The sequence below is a fragment of the Psammomys obesus genome, unplaced genomic scaffold (genome assembly GCF_907164565.1).
Source record: "Psammomys obesus unplaced genomic scaffold, mPsaObe1.curated_primary_1811, whole genome shotgun sequence".
Lineage (NCBI taxonomy): Eukaryota > Metazoa > Chordata > Mammalia > Rodentia > Muridae > Psammomys > Psammomys obesus.
Window position 1 is genome coordinate 1,418,006 of NW_026596149.1, and position 19,489 is coordinate 1,437,494.

Below are 19,489 nucleotides of genomic sequence, written 5' to 3' on the forward strand. Positions count from 1 at the left end.
TCTTTCTTTCTTTCTTGTGTGTGTGTGTGTGTGTGTGTGTGTGTGTGTGTGTGTGTGTGTGTGACCATGTACGTAGTGCCTGAGAATGCGTGTCTGTGCGTGCTGGGAGTGTGCAAGTGCACACGTGTGTGCGGGTTGGGCGTTCATGCATGTGTGTGACGCATTTGTGAAGGCCAGAGGTTGATGCGGAGTATTGTCTGCTCTCCCTCTTCATCTTTAGAGATAGGGTCACTCACTAAGCTGGAGCTCACCTATTGAATAGACTAATTGGACAGAGAGCCAGGGATGCTTCTATCTCTACAACTGCCCCGGCCCCACCCTTGTCACAAAGCTCTGCCACCATGCTCCGCTTTCTGTGTGGTGACAGGGGATCCAAACTCAGGTCTTCATGCTGGCACAGCAGGCACGTCATCAACTCAGCCATTCCCCAACCCCTATTTTCAGTTCTCTATTCTCTAAATGGTTCCAAGCAACATGGGTGGATGAGGCAGACTTCTTGGTGACCTTGTAAAGGGCCTCTTATAGGCTGAATCATACAATGAGATCTGAAAACAGCTCTTTTCTTTTTATTGGGTGGGTGGGTTGGTAGTTGAGACAGGGGCCCTATGTAGCCCTGGAACTATGTAGACCAGGCTGGCCTTAGGCCTGCCTCTGCTTCCCAAATGTTGGGATTAAGGGAATGTGTCACCATTCCCAGGTTCTGGAACCAGATCTTAGATCTATTTCTACTGAACCTCTAATAGCCCTTTTTGTACCTTTGTCCTCCTCTAGTCAGTCACTGTTCTTTTTTCTCCGTAATGTCTGGTGTGTCAATATGTACTTCTGGTTATGTTCCAGACCGTAGCTGCCACCTGGACCTTATCACTGTTGATCTGTCTAAACACCGAGGCTGCTGCCAGTTCCACCATCCCTCTCACATAGCAGTGAAAGCTAGTTTTTAAATTTTGCTTTTACTCTAATCCCATACCAAGGCCCAGGTCTGTGGATCCACACTTCCTGCTGACATTCAGGCTTAGCTAGCACAATCCAGCTTCCCTCTCCCTGTACCCACTGACATTCTTCTCCAAAGCCCATTTTCATCTTTCTTAGGCTGGCCACAGGAAGCCACCTCCACTCTTGTCTCTCTGGGTCTCCCTACTGCAAAGGTCTTCCCTGCACCATCCAATCAGGATCCTCGACACAGGAGGCCTTGGGGCTCCCTCCTTCTGAGATTGCATTCAAATTCTGACCCCGGGTGTGAAAGTTTTCCCTCAGTGTTTACTCCATGCAATGATCTCCTGCAAGCTTGTGAAGTATGTGGCACCATTTCCAAACACAGTTCTCATAAAATACAAGACCTTAATTTTTAAGTGTGTGGGTCAAATTGGCTTTGAAAACAACGTGTCTTTTGTCTTCCCTTTCTTCTTTCTCTCCTTTTTTGTTTTTGTTTGTTTTGTTTTCAAGACTGGGTTTTTCTCTGTGTAGCCTTGGCTTGCCTGGACTTGCTTTATAGACCAGGCTAGTCTCGAACACACAGAAGATCTGCCTACCTCTGCCTCCCCGAGTGCTAGGATTAAAGGCATGTACCACCACGCCAGGCTTTCTTTCTCATTTTCTGCACATTGCTAGATATTAAACTTCATTGAGACTTAGGCAAGCACTCTGCCCCTGAGAGACATCCCTGCCCCAATAGTAAATGCTCATTTCCCAGGTGTGGCAATTTGAATGACAGTGGCCACAATAGGCTCATAGCTTTGAATGCCTGGTCACCCAGCACTTGAAAGGATTAGGAAGTGAGGCCTTATTGGAGAAATCATGTCATTGGAGGAAGACTTTGTGGATTTCAAAAGCCCAAGACAGGCCCAGTGGCTTTCTCTTCCTACTGCCTGCAGATCCAGGTTTAGAACTCAGCTCCTTCTCCAGCACTAACCTGCACTCCACCATTGTCTCTGCCGTGATGAAAATGGACTAAACCTCTGAAAATTTATCTAAGTAAGTCCCAATTAAATGCTTTCTTTTCTAAGAGTTGCCAGAGCCACGGTGTCTCCTCAAAGCAACAGAACAGTGACTAAAACCCTACCCAGGATTCATTCACTCTGCTTATTAGCATAATCAAAGATCAGACCACTCATTTACTTTTAGATAACCAGGAATTTTTCCCAACTTTAAAATTTCTTCCCTCTCCTAAAATAGCAGTCAATAGACTGGGTGCTGGGCTGGATGGTTGCAATTTAGGATGCCCTTACTGTTGCTATCTCTTCCTTACCAAGAAGGGTTCAGACATGTATTCAGCATCTACTGCAGTAGGGATAAATTACCTCACCCCATCCTCACCACCACAGCACTGTTTCCCTTGGTTAAGAAAAAGCCTCAGGGAAATGACTAACTCACCTACAATGCTGACCGCATCTCAGCATCTACAAATTCACATCAGAACCCAAACTTCACACTTTTCCCATAAAAAAAAAAAAAGCCAAATCTCTGCTCAGTGTGTTTGTCCATAATAATTAACCATCTGACTGAATGACTCCAAAACTCGTGGACAATTGAGTAGATAAGCCAAGAAGCAGACCTGACCAGCAATAAAGAGGAAGACAACCCAATGTTCGCGAACTGAGTGCACACCGAGGCTCCATGCTGAATCATGCTGAATCACCAGAGCCCTCTGTCTCAAGATGCTCCATCTTTTGTGGTGTCAATTCTCTCTAGGGTCTGCTGCTGACTATGTCCTGCCTCTCTATAAGTTACACCTGGTTCTGGCTTCCCCTTACATTTCACTGTCTCCACTGAAGTCCTCATTAACAGCATAATTTTTCTTTCTTTCTTTGTTTTTAAGATTTATTATGTATGTATGCAATGTTCTGTCTGCCTGTACACCAGAACTCCAGAAGAAGGCACCAGATCTCATTATAGATAGTTGTGAGTCATCATGTGGCGACTGGGAATTGAATGCAGGACCTCTGGAAGGGCAGCCAGTGCTCTTAAGCTTTGAGCCATCGCTCCAGCCCCTCAGCAGGGTAATTTCACTGAGCTCTTAGCATACGGCTGTTCTTGAGATGTTCTTTCTTGCTCTCTTAGAACACTAATGAAAAGGAAAGCTAATGTCAAGGGTGGTGGCAACCAATTAAGTAAGGATCAAAAGCCACACTTTGGAAGTGAGCCCCACTTGTTTTTCTCTTTTTGTATCATGTTCAGTCAATAGCAAATGGAATTGATTTAGCAAAATTGCAACTCTTGAGTTTTTAGCCTTTTTATTTCTTCTCCTCCTCCTCCCACTTTCTCTTCTTCTCCTCCCCTGTCCCTCCCCACTGTGTTCACGGGAGACTGGAGGTGATGCACTCCTCACTTTGGGTCAGGGTCTCTTTGGAACCTGGAGGAGTTTACTGATTAAACCAAGCTTGTTAGGCACCAATTTGCTGATTAAACCAAGCTTGTTAGGCACCAAGCCATGCAGATCCTTCGGTCTGCTGGGATTACAGGCATGTGTGCCACCGCACCCCGCTTTTCACGTGGGTACTGGGGAATCTAAATTCAGATCCTCATACTTATATAGCAAGTACTTTGAACTAGAACAAACTAGAACACCCTGCCAGTCCCCAAGTCCTTTCAATCCCCGAATTCTTACTCTAATCTTTGTAGTGAGTGTGTGCATGTGTTCCTGGGGGTTGACTGCAGAGCCTCATACGTCCTGTATGAACAATCTTATGTCTTGCCCTTTGGGAAGCTTTGTAAACTAACAGCTTCCCATGGTCATTTGGTATTATCATTCTCTTAAGTATTTGACTGCTGTTTCACTCATGCTTTTACTATTATTGTGTGTGTGTGTGTGTGTGTGTGTGTGTGTGTGTGTGTGTGTCTGAATACAGATGATTGTGGTCATTAAAGCCATGCTCTTGTCTTTAGACATATTCAAGATTATTTAGACTTTCTCTAATAAATGCTTTCACACTGATTCTTTTAACACTGTCATATTCTTTGCTCAACATTCACTAACGTAGAATGTGTGGCTACAGTGTGTGATCTGGTAACACCACCACAGTCCTTCAGTTTAGTGGTGTAGCACTGAGAGCAGCAGAGCTTTCCCAATGCTCATGATGATTCAGCTAAATACCATGATTTCTCACCTTCTCCAAATCACTAAAGGTGGACTCCAGAAGAATTACCACTGAAACTCACACGTACTAACACTGGGAGAACTTGTACTAAGACAGCATCTCCACAGGACAGAAGGAACAAGCAGGACTAATGACTATTGCGTAAGAATGGCCTCTCTGGAGACTTGGCCAGTCACCAACATACTTCCTATGTGTGAAAAACAAAGACTTTTGTGCTGAAGCACAACCCACCACAAATGTGCTAGAGGGTCTATAGAGCACTTTGTTAAACTACTACACAAGGCTTTAGGTGTCTATCTCCCACCAGCACCTTTCTTCTTATTACCTGGCTACCGAACAATAGTATGTAGAAGGGAAGGACTGGCCAGGTCCATACTTTCTAGTCTCGTGTGTGATGTGAAATGTTCTCTGCACAAATAAATAAATAAAAGTAAGCGGCAATTGTTTTGTCCTAGCATGAGCCATCTCATTCATCAGTTTGTGGTACTGAGACTCTCAGCGAAGCCCCTTAGGTCATCAGAAGTGTGATGTAGTAAAGATGCCTGCTCTCCTCCTAGCCCCGCCTTCAAGGTGAGGTCATGGCAGTGGTTCTTACAGCGCCCACCTTTCCTTTCTTGCTTCTTTCCCAGCGACTCTGATTCCACAGAGCCATCCCACTCGCCCTGGCTGTTTCCCTGTTTTACATGGAGAAGGTATTTTCTCACTATTAGTAACACTTGTCACTGTTTTTTTGTGAGTTTTCAGCATCAAAATGCCCCTAATTTAGCAACTTTATGTAGAGCTTGCTTCTGGGGTGAGGGCAGGGTGGTCTGAATAGTTAAAAAGCACACGCTGTTCTTGCAAAGGGCTGAAGTTCGGTTCCCAGCACCCACAACAGGCAGTTCACAGCTGCCTGTAACTCCAGCTCCAGGGGACCTGACGCAGGATCAATCTTTGCACAGGAGCCGATTTCTCCACTGCCCTGAAGACAGTGCTAAGCCTTATTTATTAGTCCTTGCCAACATAGTGCTAAATATGTACATACATGAAAGCTTAATTCATGTGGTTTGCCTACACATATGAACGTATGCACCACATGTATGCCTGGTGCCCAGAGGCCAGGAGAGGGTTGTGAGCCACTGTATGTGCGCTGGGGATCAGACTCTGGTCCTCTGCAAAAGCAGCAAAGCAGCAGTGCTCTTCCCAGCCACTGAATTGATTCTCCTCCTCCTCCTCCTCCTCCTCCTCCTCCTCCTCTTCTTCTTCTCTTTCTCTCTCTCTCTCTCTCTTTTTTTCAAAACAGTGTTTCTCTGTGTAGCCTTGGCTGTCCTGGACTCACTTTGTATTCAGGCTGGCCTTGAACTCACAGCAATCCGCCTGCCCTGCTGCCCCCCATAACATCAGATTTTAGGGGGTGATTAAAGGAGGACCAGGCAGTGTTTAAAAATGTAAATTTCAGAAATACAGTAAAATTGTTTATCGACAAAGGGAAAATAAACCTCAGTTACTCAAACATTTGTGCAGGAAAGGAACGAGGATTTCAAACAAAGTTCTTGAAATATGCAGGTGGCCAAAAGGCAGACTAGAGCAATGCTAAGTGTTGCTATGGAGAGGAAGCTGCTTTCCTTGGCACCTTCCTTGGGCCTCTAGGATATAGATCTCACTGAGCTTTGACTGAGAAGGGTGAATCAACAGCCCCAGTCCCACAATTAACCTGCAGTGAAGCCTGCCTCCCAACCGCACTCAGCAGCCAGGCAACGGACTCTGACTGATGGCCCTGAAGAATTTAAAAAGCCCAAGAGGACCTAGAGATGACAAAGGGGTCTGGGTGCAAGTGACTCCTACAACCCACATAAAAAGCCTTGACAAGGCGGTGGGCATCTATAACCACAGTACTGCAGGGCAGCTTGGAAGAGCAGTGCAGAAGCTTGTCTCAACATCGTGAAGGTGAGAACTGGCTCCTTGAATTGCCCTGGTAGCCCCACACATATGCTCGCACACTCACGTACCCTCGTGTGTATGCACACATACAAATAAGTAAGTAAACAGAAGTTTTGGGGAAAGACTAAATGTGTCAGGAGGTAGCAATGAAGCAGCCACTCTTATACAAACAAGCATTATGCAGCAGAGTGGTCACCTGTATATTTTGAGGACTTTGGGAATATTAAGGTAATCTCAGCTTTTCCATAATTGAGAATTTAAACAAAAAAAAAAAAAAAAAAAAAAGCACTCATATTCTTAAAAACTCGAATTCAGGGCCAGAGAGGTGGCCCATGTGGTAAAGGTTCTTACCACACAAGCCTGACAACCTAAATTCTTACATAAAGGTAGAGGGAAACAACTGACTCCACAAAGCTCATCTCTGACCTCCACACTTGTACACACACACACACACACAATACTAAATTTTTAAAAATTAAACTTAAATTTAAAATTCTAGTACGTACACTAAGATGAATCAGGGGCACATCTTTTCATTGTGTTTGGTACCAAGGAATTAGAAGAGTCCTACTACCAAGCTATCATGCACAATGCCAGATGCATCATTTTTGACTTGATATTCTCTTTCTGTCAGCCATGCTGGGAATGCAGGAACACAGACCACAAAGGAATAGCTGATATTTAGGTCTGGCTTTGTACATCAGATGGTGTTATTTGACTTTCTCCAAAAGGGGGAAGAATCTACAGTCAGAGCTCTGGTAGCAGGAAAAGTGCAAATGGATGGGGAGACAAGGAAGATGAGGTGCCATTAACAAGTATTCCCCAAGCCCTGACAAGGTTTCTCTGGTATCTACTACGCTGGTCAGGATGGACTTGCAGAACCTAAGAGCACACAGATGTGCCCTTCAAAATATCCCCTCTTTTAGACCATCAGCATGGACTACAAAAGAGATGGAATGTAGCATCTGCTCAGCCTCATGAGGGAACAGCTGCTAAGCCACCTGTAGGCTCCAGCTGAGCTGTCAGTAGTCTGAGGCCACTAACCAATATGTCTTCCCACGCACACAGATTTTCATCTTTTCTATCCTTAGCTTCATCCTCTTGAAGTGTAGCACCGCTAGTGTATGACAAGCATCTACTCTAAATTTACAATCCCTGGACATGGCAGGGTGGCTTCAGATGGATCCTCATGAATTCAAGACCAGCCTGGTTATATAAGGGGTTCCAGGCTAGCCAGGGCTACATAGTGACCCTGTGTAAGAAACAAACAAAGAACAGCAATAAAACCCAAACTTACAGTCCATGATCTTTATCATCTAGGATAGTGGAGTATACAAGGATTCTGAGTTCATGCTTTTCTTGATTCAGATCCCCAGTCTTCCTTATTGTGTAACTGTATCTGAGTTTAAGTTACTTCTGTATGAATGGCTTCGTATTGAAGACAGCAATTCCCAAAACAGTGACATAAAGAGAAGAAAGCGCAGATCCTATTGCTCAAATGCACATCAGTGCTGCCAAGCCTGAGTGAAAGGACAGGTAGCCCTCTTTAATCACACAGATGTGGTCATCAGCCCCTATCTTCCCAACACTGAGGTGTCCCGCCTCCTCTCCATCATTCATAGTCTGTCTTTGTGCAATGCAAAGGGAAAAGAAAAGTAAGTGTGGAAAAGAAAGCACATTTCACAACCTTAGGCACTGTGACAGAATTCTTAGAGAACATTCGGCTTAAGGAAGAAACAGAAGTGAAGATGAACTGTGGGCTGAAATTGAACCAGCAGACACCAGTCCCCATTTCCATGGATAATCACAAGCTGAGTGACTTAGGCAGAACTTCACAATGAACTGCAAACATGGAGCTCCGCTCGGTACCTGAGTCTGCTCGGAGGGCCCTCCCTGCACCTGTTCTCCATCCACTTAGAAGAATGGCCAAGTCCTCTCTGCTTCCTCCACCACAGTCTCCAATCTGATAACAGGCCAGTGAGGGCCACCAAGGAAGCTTCACATCTCCCATGACTCTAAAGTCACTCAGTCTGCTAGAAAGGAATCGCACACAGCCCAGAAACAATAGCACCCTGTGCCACTGTCGGGTGATATCTGCGTGGCTGTCAGATATCTAGAGAAAACAGAGAGCTGAAGGCGGCAGAAAGCAAAGGGTGCAAAGAAAAACATCTGTGATTTGTAAGAAGTAAATAGGACAGCAGCAAAAGCCTGGTGTCAGCTTGAAGAAAGAGGCTTGTCACACGTCTATTTTTAGATGCTTTATTTTACCTTGACATATACTTATGGACTTTTGCATTCATTCATTCATCCATTCATTCATTTATTCATTCATTCACTGTGACAAGCAGTGCTCCCAAGATGAACTGCAGTTACACCATGTCTTATTCAAAACTCAGTATCTTTCTTGGTCTGTGCATTAGATAGAGAACTGCGTGATATGTGAGACTTCCTCTTGGGTCAGGCCTCCTGTTCTCTCCTATGCTGGTTAGGAAGACAGTGCTCTCTCAGCTATCACATTAAAGCTTTTCAGTGGCTAAGCTAGAGATCAGAAACAAGGAAGTGACAGGAACACCAACCTGTCTTTTCACTGTGAACCCCAGGGTCATCTTGCTCCATAAAAAAATGAGCTGTGAGGGCTAGAAAAATGCTCAGGGGTTACAAGAGTTAGTTTGCTCTTGCAAAGAACCCAGCTTTGGTTCCCAGAACCTACATAGCATCTCACAAGTACCCTCTTCTGGCCTGTGTAAGAACCTGCATGCAGGTAGTCCACAGAAACTCAAGCACACATACAAATACATAAATAAAAAACAATAATAATAAGAGGCTAGACACAGTGGCTCATGCCCTTAATCCTAGCTTTCAGGAGGCAGAGACAGGCAGAATTCTGTAAATTTGAGGTTCTATATAGAGAGGTCAAGGCCAGCCAGGGCTACACAGTGAGCCCCATCTCAAACAGACAAAAAGCAAAACAATAATAATTAATAATATTAGTACTACTAATAAACAATTCCGGGGGGGTGTTCAAGACAGGGTTTCTTTGTGTAGTATTGGCTGTCCTGAAACTCACTCTGTAGACCAGGCTGGCCTCGAACTTGGAGAAACACCTGCTTCTCCCTCCCCATTGCTGAGACTAAAGGTGAAAGGAAAAATACCTTCTCAGGACCCCAAGAACACATTCTCAGCACAAAGATTTATTTGCCCCAGAGAGATAGAAGGCAGGGAGTAAGAGACAAAGAGCAGGAGAAAGAGAAGAAGGGGAAAGGAGCAAGGAGGAGGGGAAAAGGTATGTGTCCCAAGGGACAAAGGACTGCCTCTGGATGGAGAAGAGACAGACATGGCCAATATGCAAATGGCAGTTTATAAAGGTAAAAAGGGAAACCCCATGTTAGGATGAGGTGCTTAGTTTTAATTGGGCATGTTAATTAGGTGAGCCAAAGGGGGCTTTTGGTTGCTGGACTTGACTACTCTGCTAGCTGGAACTTGATGGTCAGGCTAAGGAGGAAGAAATATCCAAATAAGGGAGTAGACCTTGGTGGCTAGCTTTAGAATGTTATCTAATGGTTTTTAGGAAGGCAGAGCGAATGGGGGAGAAGGGCCAGGCCTGCCAGAGGCATGCTCTTGAGTGGGCTACCCTTCGTCAGGCATTTTTAGAAACTTTTCAGCTGTTCCATAATGAATAAAAGAGCTTGGTTAGGTTGCCTGGGTTTCCATTTCAACTCAGCCCTGATTCTTACCAACTAGTAAGCATAAGCCTCGGGGTTTGCAAGCCCAGGATTCCGTTTCTTCTCTGTGGGTTGGGAAAAAGGCCTCCTCTGTGGTTGCGTGACGAACTCATGGGAACCAAGTCTTGATAGTAAGTATTCAACAAGGCAGAGGGAATAAGAAGGGCCAGACCTGCCAGAGCCATGCTTGCCATGCTCAGGCTGGCCAGAATCCCTTTAAAAGGTGTGCACCACCATTGCCCTGCATAAACAAATCTTTAAGAGAAGGAAGGAAGGAAGGAAGGAAGGAAGGAAGGAAGGAAGGAAGGAAAGAAAACAATGAATGGGCTATATGGGAATGTTTTCCTAGCATAAGCAAGGGCCTGGATCTAATTTTAACACTGCAACAGTAACAAACCTGAGTGAATGGCTGAAGGGATGCTCCACCCCCTGTGCATGCCTGGAACCTCAGTTCCAAAAGGCGAACAGAGCGGAGGAACGCTTGAGCCTGCTGCCTGCCAGTTTAGCTGAGAAAATGCAAGGTTCGGAGACCCATCCTTGAAGTGCAGAATGGTAGATGAGGACAACTGACGCCCCCTTCTGGTCTCTGCGCACACACAGGTTTGCATCCACACATGGATGTTGCTACATACACTCAAACAGACACTTACATGTACACACACATGAATAAATATGTAAACATCTTAAATGAATGAGCAAGAATGGGAGAACTGACAGCATGTTCCTACCTGGTCCCTCAGCCTCTCCTGGTGGCCCATGATTGCTGTGGCATGGTGGGGGTACTTCAGCTTTAGATGCTCTAGGAATGCCTCTCTCTTCCTGTCCATCTCCGACGTTTGCATTCCCAGGATCTCTTTGGAACTTCGAGGCCCACCTAGAGTGTGTCTCCTCGGGATATTTCGGGCAGGCTTGGACACCTGAGCCCGGGTGCTTCCATTAGATAGGCGTTCCTTCGGCCTGCGGCATGCCGCATCCTCCAGCGATGTTACCTGAAGGCTGCCTTTCCCTTGCTCTGCAAGAGAAGAACAAAAGTGCAGTTCACAGTTATGATTTCACAGACGTCTCATCTGTAGGACACCAAGAGGGTTTGGGGCAGTTGCTATCAAATCAATGTAACTCACAAGAATTTTTGGTGTGTGTGTGTGTGTGTGTGTGTGTGTGTGTGTGTGTGTGTGTTTTAAAGAATGAGAACAAAATTCTATAATGACAAGAAATTTGGAGAAAAAAAAACCCTGTACTTTAGATGCTGCAGCAGCAAATATTTATTTCTTTCTGTCATTGCATTTGTTACAAATGAGGAAGCTTAGAGAGACAGGCTGCAGGTAACTAGGCTGCCCCTGTCTGTGATTACAGCAGAGTCAACACCAGTAACCTGACTATTTGTATACTTTTCATTATAATCTCAATCTAACAGAAATTTTAAATGCTTATAATCTGAAGATGGCTTGACACAGGCAGGTCAACACCAAGAACAAAGACAGCCACAGACCCTCAGAAGATCTCCATGGCCTATAAACCACTACAAAGTTCCATGTCTCCATTATGGTAGGCCAGGCAAGGGGAGCGTCAGGGGAGGCAATAGTTGGGGAGCTATAAAGCCAAGGTTCAGCCACATTTTCCCTGCAATGACTTCATCTTAAACACACAACGCAAGGGAAGAGCCATGGGTATGTTTTGATGGCTGTGACGTAGAAAAACTTCCATGCTGGCCTCTGAGAGTCACTAATGTCTCCCTAGAAGACATCAATAGAATATACAAGGTTAATGCTTAGGGTTCAAAGCCCATACAAGGAGCCTCCTCTCCCTTTTTCCTTTGCTTTTTGTTTCTGTTTTTTAAGATGGGAGTGAAAGTAACAATCATTGAGAAACTATAAGGATTCAAGAACACTCTTGATTCTTCACAGTCTTTCATTTGTTTCTTTGTTTCTGTTTTATTTTTGAGACAGGGTCTCACTATGTAGCCCTAAATGGCCTAAAGCTTGCTATGTTGACCAGGCTGGCCTTGAACTCACAGAGATCTGCTGGCCTGAGCCTTTAGTACTGAGACTGAAGGCATGCGCCATCACACCCAGTTCTCAGGTCTCTCTAGAAAAGGCAGAATAGGCTCAGTGGGAAAAAGCATTTGCCATCAAACATGATGAGTTCAAGCCCTGCCACCCACTCAGGAAAAGAAAAAAGCCAACTCCTATAAGTTGTCCCTTGACCTTCACAAGTGCAGGTGCAGCCCCACCTCTAATAATAGTAATAGTATTTTTTTTTAAATAACAGGTGCAGAGTTTGGGTGTACACCAGCTCCCTAAAAGCAGAGACATCAACGTCCTATTACCCTCTCTTTGCCCGGAAACCTCTGCATACTGAGCTCCAAGTGCAGACCAGCCTCTGGCAAGGAACAGAAAATATTTTCATCTCTAATGTTCTTGTTTTAGTTTTCCGAAGCTCAATGTGTGTCCTGAGAACAATTCCTCTTGTATACCCTACTTCTCATTACTTTGCTCATCACAGCATCTCCATCAGACACTGATGAAGGAAGGGAAGAAAATGGCCCAATTAGTTACTCTCAGCTTTCACTAGTTTCGGCAGTAAGCTTAAGGAGGGGAGAAGTCAGATGCTTTGGCTAAAAAGATATTGAAAGATTAGTGTAATTTTATTTATTTGGTAATAATCTTTATTAAGTAATAAAGTCACAGTTCCCTTTTCTAAGTGCCTCTTCTCTAATAATACAGGAGTCACAGAGTCTATTACATAGAGTGAAACAAGGGACTGGGGACCTAGGAAGTACCACCTCAAAAAACAAAGCTAAAAGCAGGCTACTAAGCATATGTGCATGAAGACACACAGCTTCCTCTTGTGTGTGCATGTGTGTATGTATGTATGTGAGTATGTTGTATATGTATTTTTGTAAAGACTGCTGTGCGCATGCTAGAGCCCTATGGCTTTTCAAGACTGCTTTCAACAGCATCAAAATAATCCATGTAAAAATTACCTAGGACAGCTAGATTAACAAACATGTCTGAAATTCTGGAAAGGTCATTTCTTTACACGGGCATAGAACACACACATCCACACGTGTAACCAGTCAGGGAGGCAGAAGGAAGACATGCTCTCCTGGGGTAATAAACCTTCAGCAACTGATCTCCACCCAGGGATGGTTAGAGCAGCTCAAGACAGCTGAAACGAACTTCAGACTATGGAGTCTCCCACTTTCTTTCTTGACATAAATTGGGGAATCAGGTAGATGTAGGGTCTCGGAAGTCACAGTCGACCTACAGTCAGCGTTAACCTTTAATCATCCCACTTACTGGAGTTAAGCTTACTCTCTCCTGATACTTTCCATGGGGAACGTTGCATCAGCTTGATGCGGTTTTTCTCTTTCTTTTGAATTCTTATGTATTTTTAATAATGTCTCCAGTTGCCTAACAAGGCTGACTGTGATAATGAGAAAAGACATAGAAGCAGTACCAGCAGTTAACAAGAAGGAAGGCTTGTGTGGGCCACCTGGCAGACAGAGCCTACCTTTGTCTTATCACCCTCATGCATTGCTCCATCAGTTCCATCTGCCTCTGTCAGAGCACCGGGCACCAGCACCTGAACCCACCACTGTTCACACAAAGCCACTTCAAACTCTTCATAGTCACTTAGGCGGTTTCCTCTGCTCCTGGAAGCCGCCAGCCTCACACTTGAAGGAGAAGTAACATCAGAAACACTTCGACCATGTGGGAGAATTTGGGAGGGGCAGGCATGAACAAGAGAAGGAAAGGCTAGGTCTGCTTTGCCACAATTCCTGCAGTCACAGTGTCACGCCCAAGTGGCCATCCCTCATTATCTGCGTGAATGAAGGAAAGAGCGAGCGTGGACCCCAAGCTGCCAAACAGAAAGGCACTTCTATTTCTTGTTTGGAAAGAGCTTTGGCACCAAGATGTAAATATGGGTGTGTCTGGCTGTTTGCTATTCTGGGAATCTGTCTAACAAAGTAGAGAAGTTGTAGCCTGAAGACAAGGCCTGGGCAAAGCTGAAAGGCAGCTCTGTTTCCTCTTCCTGCCCCTCCCAAGCTCTTCCAGGGACCCCATTTCCAGCAGGGCAAAGAGCAAAGAAGAGAGTCCAGTGCAAAACCAGCCCTTAAACACTCCCTGGAGCAGAAGCGGGCAGGAGGAGGGCAGGCATGCCATAGAGCTGCTCCACAGAGACCCAGGGCCTCCAGCTGGGATGTGTCCACATCCTGGATGTAAGAAGTAGAAAGGCGTCTGGCCAGGGAGGGCATTTGCAAAAAGGCAGAGGGTTATAGAAAGGCAAGCATCCCAAAGGGGCTGTTCATACAGCAAGCTGTGCAGAACAGCCACTGCTGAACTGTGGGGCCTAGTGTCTTTGCCATGTTCAGGCTGCCCAACTGAGTCAGGTGGCAAAGTGAGGGATTTGGGGCTTTGCATCCTTTGGGCACTCCACAACCTGCTGGCAGTCAGCAGTAGTATCTTCCAGGATATTTCTTTTGTTTTGTTTTCTCTTATTTGCTTTTAATTTTTTGTGTGTGTGCTGAAATTTAAACGCAGATTCTTATACATACATGCTAAACATGCGCTGTACTTTTCTAAGAATTTTTTCCACAGACAACAGGGAGTCCAGTGGATCACACCAATAATTCCAACACTTTGAAGGCTGAGTTCAAAGCTGGCCTAAATTCTAGGACAGCTCAGACTACTGTGTAATAGAGCACAAAATCTTGTCTTGAATAGCCAATAATATGTAATTATTGGATATATATGTGTATATATGGCAGTCCTCATACTCCTGTGTGTGTGTGTGAGTGTGTGTGTGTGTGTGAGTGTGTGTGTAAGAGTGAGAGAGAGCCCATCAATTCTGTAGACGGGTGGGTCAGCAACCCTGAGGACCCTTGTCTCTCCCCATCCCAGTGCTGAGATTACCGGTAAGGGCCACTACATTTACCTTTTTACATGAGTTCTGGGGCTCCAGAAGTGAATCAAGCACTGTACCAACTACCCCACTTTCACAGCTCCTCCTCACCCCCTACCCCCTAGGCTTTCTCTTGTCTGTCCTGTAACTCTGAGATCTGGGCTCAGAGTTTACCTGCCTCTGCCTCCCATTTGGCTCTCCTCACTTTACAGCAGTTAGCTAAAGCATTATTTTTAAGACAGTATCTATGTAGCCCAGACTAGACTCAAACTTGTTCATTTGTCTCCTAATTACAGCCAGTGTGCCACCACATTAGGCATGATGGAGCTTCCCAAAGCTGCCAAACAGCCCTTGTCCTTAGGGTGTGGCTGCCGGGTTACAATGCCTTTGGGTGAACCGTGACAATGACTTCATTCTGTGCTGAAATGGACATCCCCTGGCTGCTCACATGGACTACCCTTCCTGTCCCTCCATCAAACTGGGACCGTACGCTAATTCCAGTCAGCATAATGTGGGCAGAAGTAACAGGAACACCATCAGCCTTGGCCCCTGGGCCTCCGAAATCATCTTGCACAGTTTCCAGGAGAAGCCTCCTAAGAAAGGGGTTGTGTGCTGGTTGGACAGAAAGGCCACCCAAGAGATCCAGCGGTTCAGGAGCATCAGTCTACTGCTTATGGCAGGAAACTGACCCTGACCACACAAAGCCACCAAGAACAGCGTGCACATTCAGCTGGACACTCCGTTCAGTGTCCCTCAGTTTTCCAGCTCTCTTGTGAGTATTACAAAGACCATCACCACATACAAACTGGCTTAGGAATTATAGCTGAAATGCGGCTACTGCATTACTTTTAAGGACCTTAGAAACTCAAGTCATCTCTCTTTTCTGTCGCCACCAGGCCATCCAGACTGAGTAAGACTCAGAAACTCCGGGGCCACGTGAACCGCAGCCACAGCTGCATCAGGAAGCACCAAGAACGCTGAAGGCATGCATCACCACAGGACCAGCTTTGGCAAATATCAACCAGCTCTGGTATGGGGCATCACCACTTAAAGAGGAACCAGAGCTTCTGCCCAACGGCCAACCTGGACAACCAGTGGACACTGGCCAGTGAGCACACGCGGGCCAATGCTGCAAAAACCAAGCCTGGGGCTGCTCCCATCATGGACATTGTGCGATCCTGCTGCTATGAAGTTCGGGGGAAGAGCAAGCTCCCCAAGCAGCCTGTCATCCTGAAGGCCAAATTCTTCCGCACAAGAGCTGAAGAGAGGATTAGGAGTGTTGGAGGTGTCCTGGTGGCTTGAAGCCACCCAGGGAGGTTAATTAAATGCTAACATTAAAAAAGAAAATCTGAAGTCAGTGGGCTTGCAAGATGGCTCAGAGGGTCAACGGTGGCAAGCCTGGCAAGCTGAGTTCAATTCCCAGAACCTATATATAAGTGGAAGAAGTCTGGTATGGTACCGCACGCCTGGAATCCCAGCACTCAGGGATGCAGAGGCCGATCCTGTGAGTTCAAGGCCAACCTGTTCTACAAAGTGAGTTGAGGACAGCCAAGGCTACAAAGAGAAACCCTGTCTCTTAAAACCAAAACCAAACCAAAATAAAACAAAAAGTGTAAGGTTTCCCAACTCTACAAAGTTGTCCTCTGACTTCCACACATGGACAGGTACACTCACATACCACACATACTCAAAGCAACAACAACAATAATAATAAATGGTGGTGGGGCTGTGGAAATGGATCAGTAGCCAAGTAGCTCTTCCTGAGGCTCTGGGTTCAGTTCCCAGCACCAACATGGTGGCTCACAACTGTCCATAACGCCAGTTCCAGGTGATTCTTGCCCTCCTCTGGCCTCGGTGGCAGGCCTGTGGTAGGCAGATACACTCTCACGTCAAGGATAAAAACAATTCCTGGTGCAGACTTTGTACAAATAGGGTTAGCCTCCCTCCTCATCCAGAAAAGCATTCTGTGTTGTGTTGATTCAAGTTCATTGACTGAGTCATTCGCACAAATATTGATCAAATTCCTGCTCCAAACACCAAAAGAGATAGGAGGGTGAGGAGTGGCGAGCCACACAGACTGCCTCTCCCCCTGCAGAGAGGTATCCACATGATGATTAGGGAGTCAGTCAGCAAACACCTAATATACACTTGGACTGTCAGATTTGAAGAACAAAAGAAGGTATGGGGCTAGAAACTGACCAGGTTATTTCAAAGCACAGACTGAGTACCTTTCATTACCTAGGCTAGTGTTACATGGCAGGCTGCCAGCCATGGGCCAGAGGAGGCAAGCAGACAGATGGCTGCCTGAACAGAACGTTCAAGACACTTTTAAAAGCCACAACAGGAGTTCATGCTGTGGGCAACATGCCAAGATACTAGGAGCCCATGGCCTCCTAAGGGAGTAAGACACAGATTCAAACTTCCCCAACAGCCAGGCATGATGATGCACACCCATATCCCAGCACTTGGCAGGAAGATCAGGAGTTCAAGTCCAGCCTCAGTTACATGAGTTCAAAGCCAGCCTGGGCTGCGTGAGACCCTGTCTCAAACAAATTCCACCAACGATTACTGAATGCCAACTTTGCCAAAGGCACATTTTTACCCCGTGCACCCATGGGGTTACATACTATATCTAGAAACTGAAAAATTTAGCAGCAGTGAAGAGTTTTCAACCCTGCAACAACAACAACAAAAAAAAAAAATTCAAAAATCTCCTCTCTCTCTCTCTCTCTCTCTCTCTCACACACACACACATACACACACACACAGTCAGGGCTGAAGAGATAGTTCAGAGGTTAAGAGCATTTGTTTCTCTCACAAAGGCTCTGGGTTTGATCTGCAGCACCCACACAGCTGCTCACAATGCTCGTAACTCTGCCTTCAGGGGATCCCACACCCTTTTTTGATCTCACAGGTCAGGCATACAAATAGCGGTACAAGTGTTGCATAGACTCAGTCACACACATGCACACATAAAATAAAAAATAATTAATAACAACACAGGTAAAAGCAGGCTTGCATGCTTTGCATGGCATCTAACCATGCCACAGCTTGGCAGCAAATGCTTCCTGAGAACACAGTGGCTCAGATTCTATTAGTGTATGTTTTGAATGTAGTGCTTTCACTATGCATGCAAAGCTTTATGCTCTTATAGAAAAGGAATGGTTTAATTATGGAAAACAAGGACTTTAAACAGCTTCCTACTGTCACCCTTCAGTGTGTAAGTATCAAATTAATGTATCTTCAAAACATAATAGCTTAGAATGTTTGGTTTTTAAAGATTGCTGTTTGAGATGCTGGCTTGAGATACATTTTTAAAAAATCATTCAACAAATATTGGCTTGGAATGAAGATGGAATTTCCTGAAATGGGTTTAAACATATTTTTGACATTTGTACTATGTGTTTATGTGAGCAATGTTCTCAGCACGATTATAAAATCAAACTAGCAACACTGAAAAGTATTAAAGAAGCTCTGTGTCTTCCCAATCAAATATTCAGCCAAGACTTAAATCCTTATGTAAAAATTAAGAAGTACATCCATCTCAGTATGCAAATTTGTTCCCATCTTCAATAAATGATCAAATCTCTCTCTCTCTCTCTCTCTCTCTCTCTCTCACACACACACACACACACACACACACACACACACACACACGCACGCACTTTGCCAGCCCTGGTAGCAGAAACATTTAATCCCAATTCTAACACTGAGGAGGCAGAGGCAAGCAGACCTCTGTGAGTTCAAGGCCAGCTTGGTCCCTATAGGGAGTTCCAACCTAGTGAGAACTCCTAGGGGAGTTCTCACCCCCCTCCCCAATCTATTTCTTGAAATGCTTTCCCCCTTAGGTGAATGCAACTCATCCTTCCAGCCACCTGGCACCTGGATCAAATATTTTCAGCTGTCTCTGACCTCTCTTTTCTATTCAACACTCCATTCTCTTAGCAAATTCCTTTGGACTAAACAGTAAGACCCTGCCTTAAAATAAGAAAAAAATAATAATATATATATATGTGTGTGTATGTGTGTGTGTGTGTGTGTATACATATACATAAATACATATATGCTGAAGAACTGTTAGCAGCTACCCGGCATTTATTAAAAGACTTTATCTTTAATTTTAACTATGAATAGGCACGTGTATCTGTGCATGTAAGTGCTATTGCCCAAGGTGCAGAGAAGGATATTGGATGTCCTGGAATAACAGTTAAGGCAGTTGTGAGTGCTGTGAGCTGCACTTGAGTCCTCCGGAAGAGCAGTACATGCTTTTAACCACTGAGCTCTTTCCTCAGTCCCAAGGGGTTATACTTCTTGGGGCTGGAGAGGTGGCTCAGAGGTTAAGAGCACTGCCTGCTCTTGAGTTCAATTCCCAGCAACCACATGGTGGTTCACAGCCATCTATAATGATGTCTGGTGGCCTCTTCTGGAGTGCAGGTGTACATGCAGGCAGAACTTTGTATACATAATAAGTAAATAAAATCTAAAAAATTAAATACATAACTTATTTATGATTTAGCACCAGTAAATGTTTGATTTATATACCTCGTTTATAACTACATATACCCAGTCATATGAATCTTCCCAGTAGAAAGATGGTAGGGGCCGAAAAAGTTTAGGATGCCTTCAAGACATGGTACTTACTGCCACTTTCCAGTATTCTTGAGATGACCATATGCCACCTTTCTCAAACACGCTAAGTTTCAACTGTTGCCCAGTGAAATTATTTATAGAGTTCTCTTTTAGTCTCAAAGGTGTCTGTATTTGAACAAGTTACATGATCACCCAAGGTTTCCTTCTGCACAGCTGACTGACAAAGCAAAGTCCCTGGGGTAGTATCACCAGCCATCT

The 19,489-nt window shown here is 45.1% G+C and overlaps 1 protein-coding gene across 10 annotated transcripts in view; it reads right to left on the reverse strand.

The window, feature by feature from the left end:
* Positions 1–19,489, reverse strand: part of Kiaa1217 (KIAA1217 ortholog) — a 456,742-nt gene that overhangs the window by 260,478 nt on the left and 176,775 nt on the right. For all 10 annotated transcript variants that reach the window (XM_055593725.1, XM_055593721.1, XM_055593732.1 and 7 more), the window contains exon 2: positions 10,465–10,748. In XM_055593725.1, coding sequence (XP_055449700.1) covers positions 10,465–10,578 — 114 coding nt within the window. In that variant the 5' untranslated portion in view covers positions 10,579–10,748. The remainder of the gene's footprint in view (positions 1–10,464; positions 10,749–19,489) is intronic.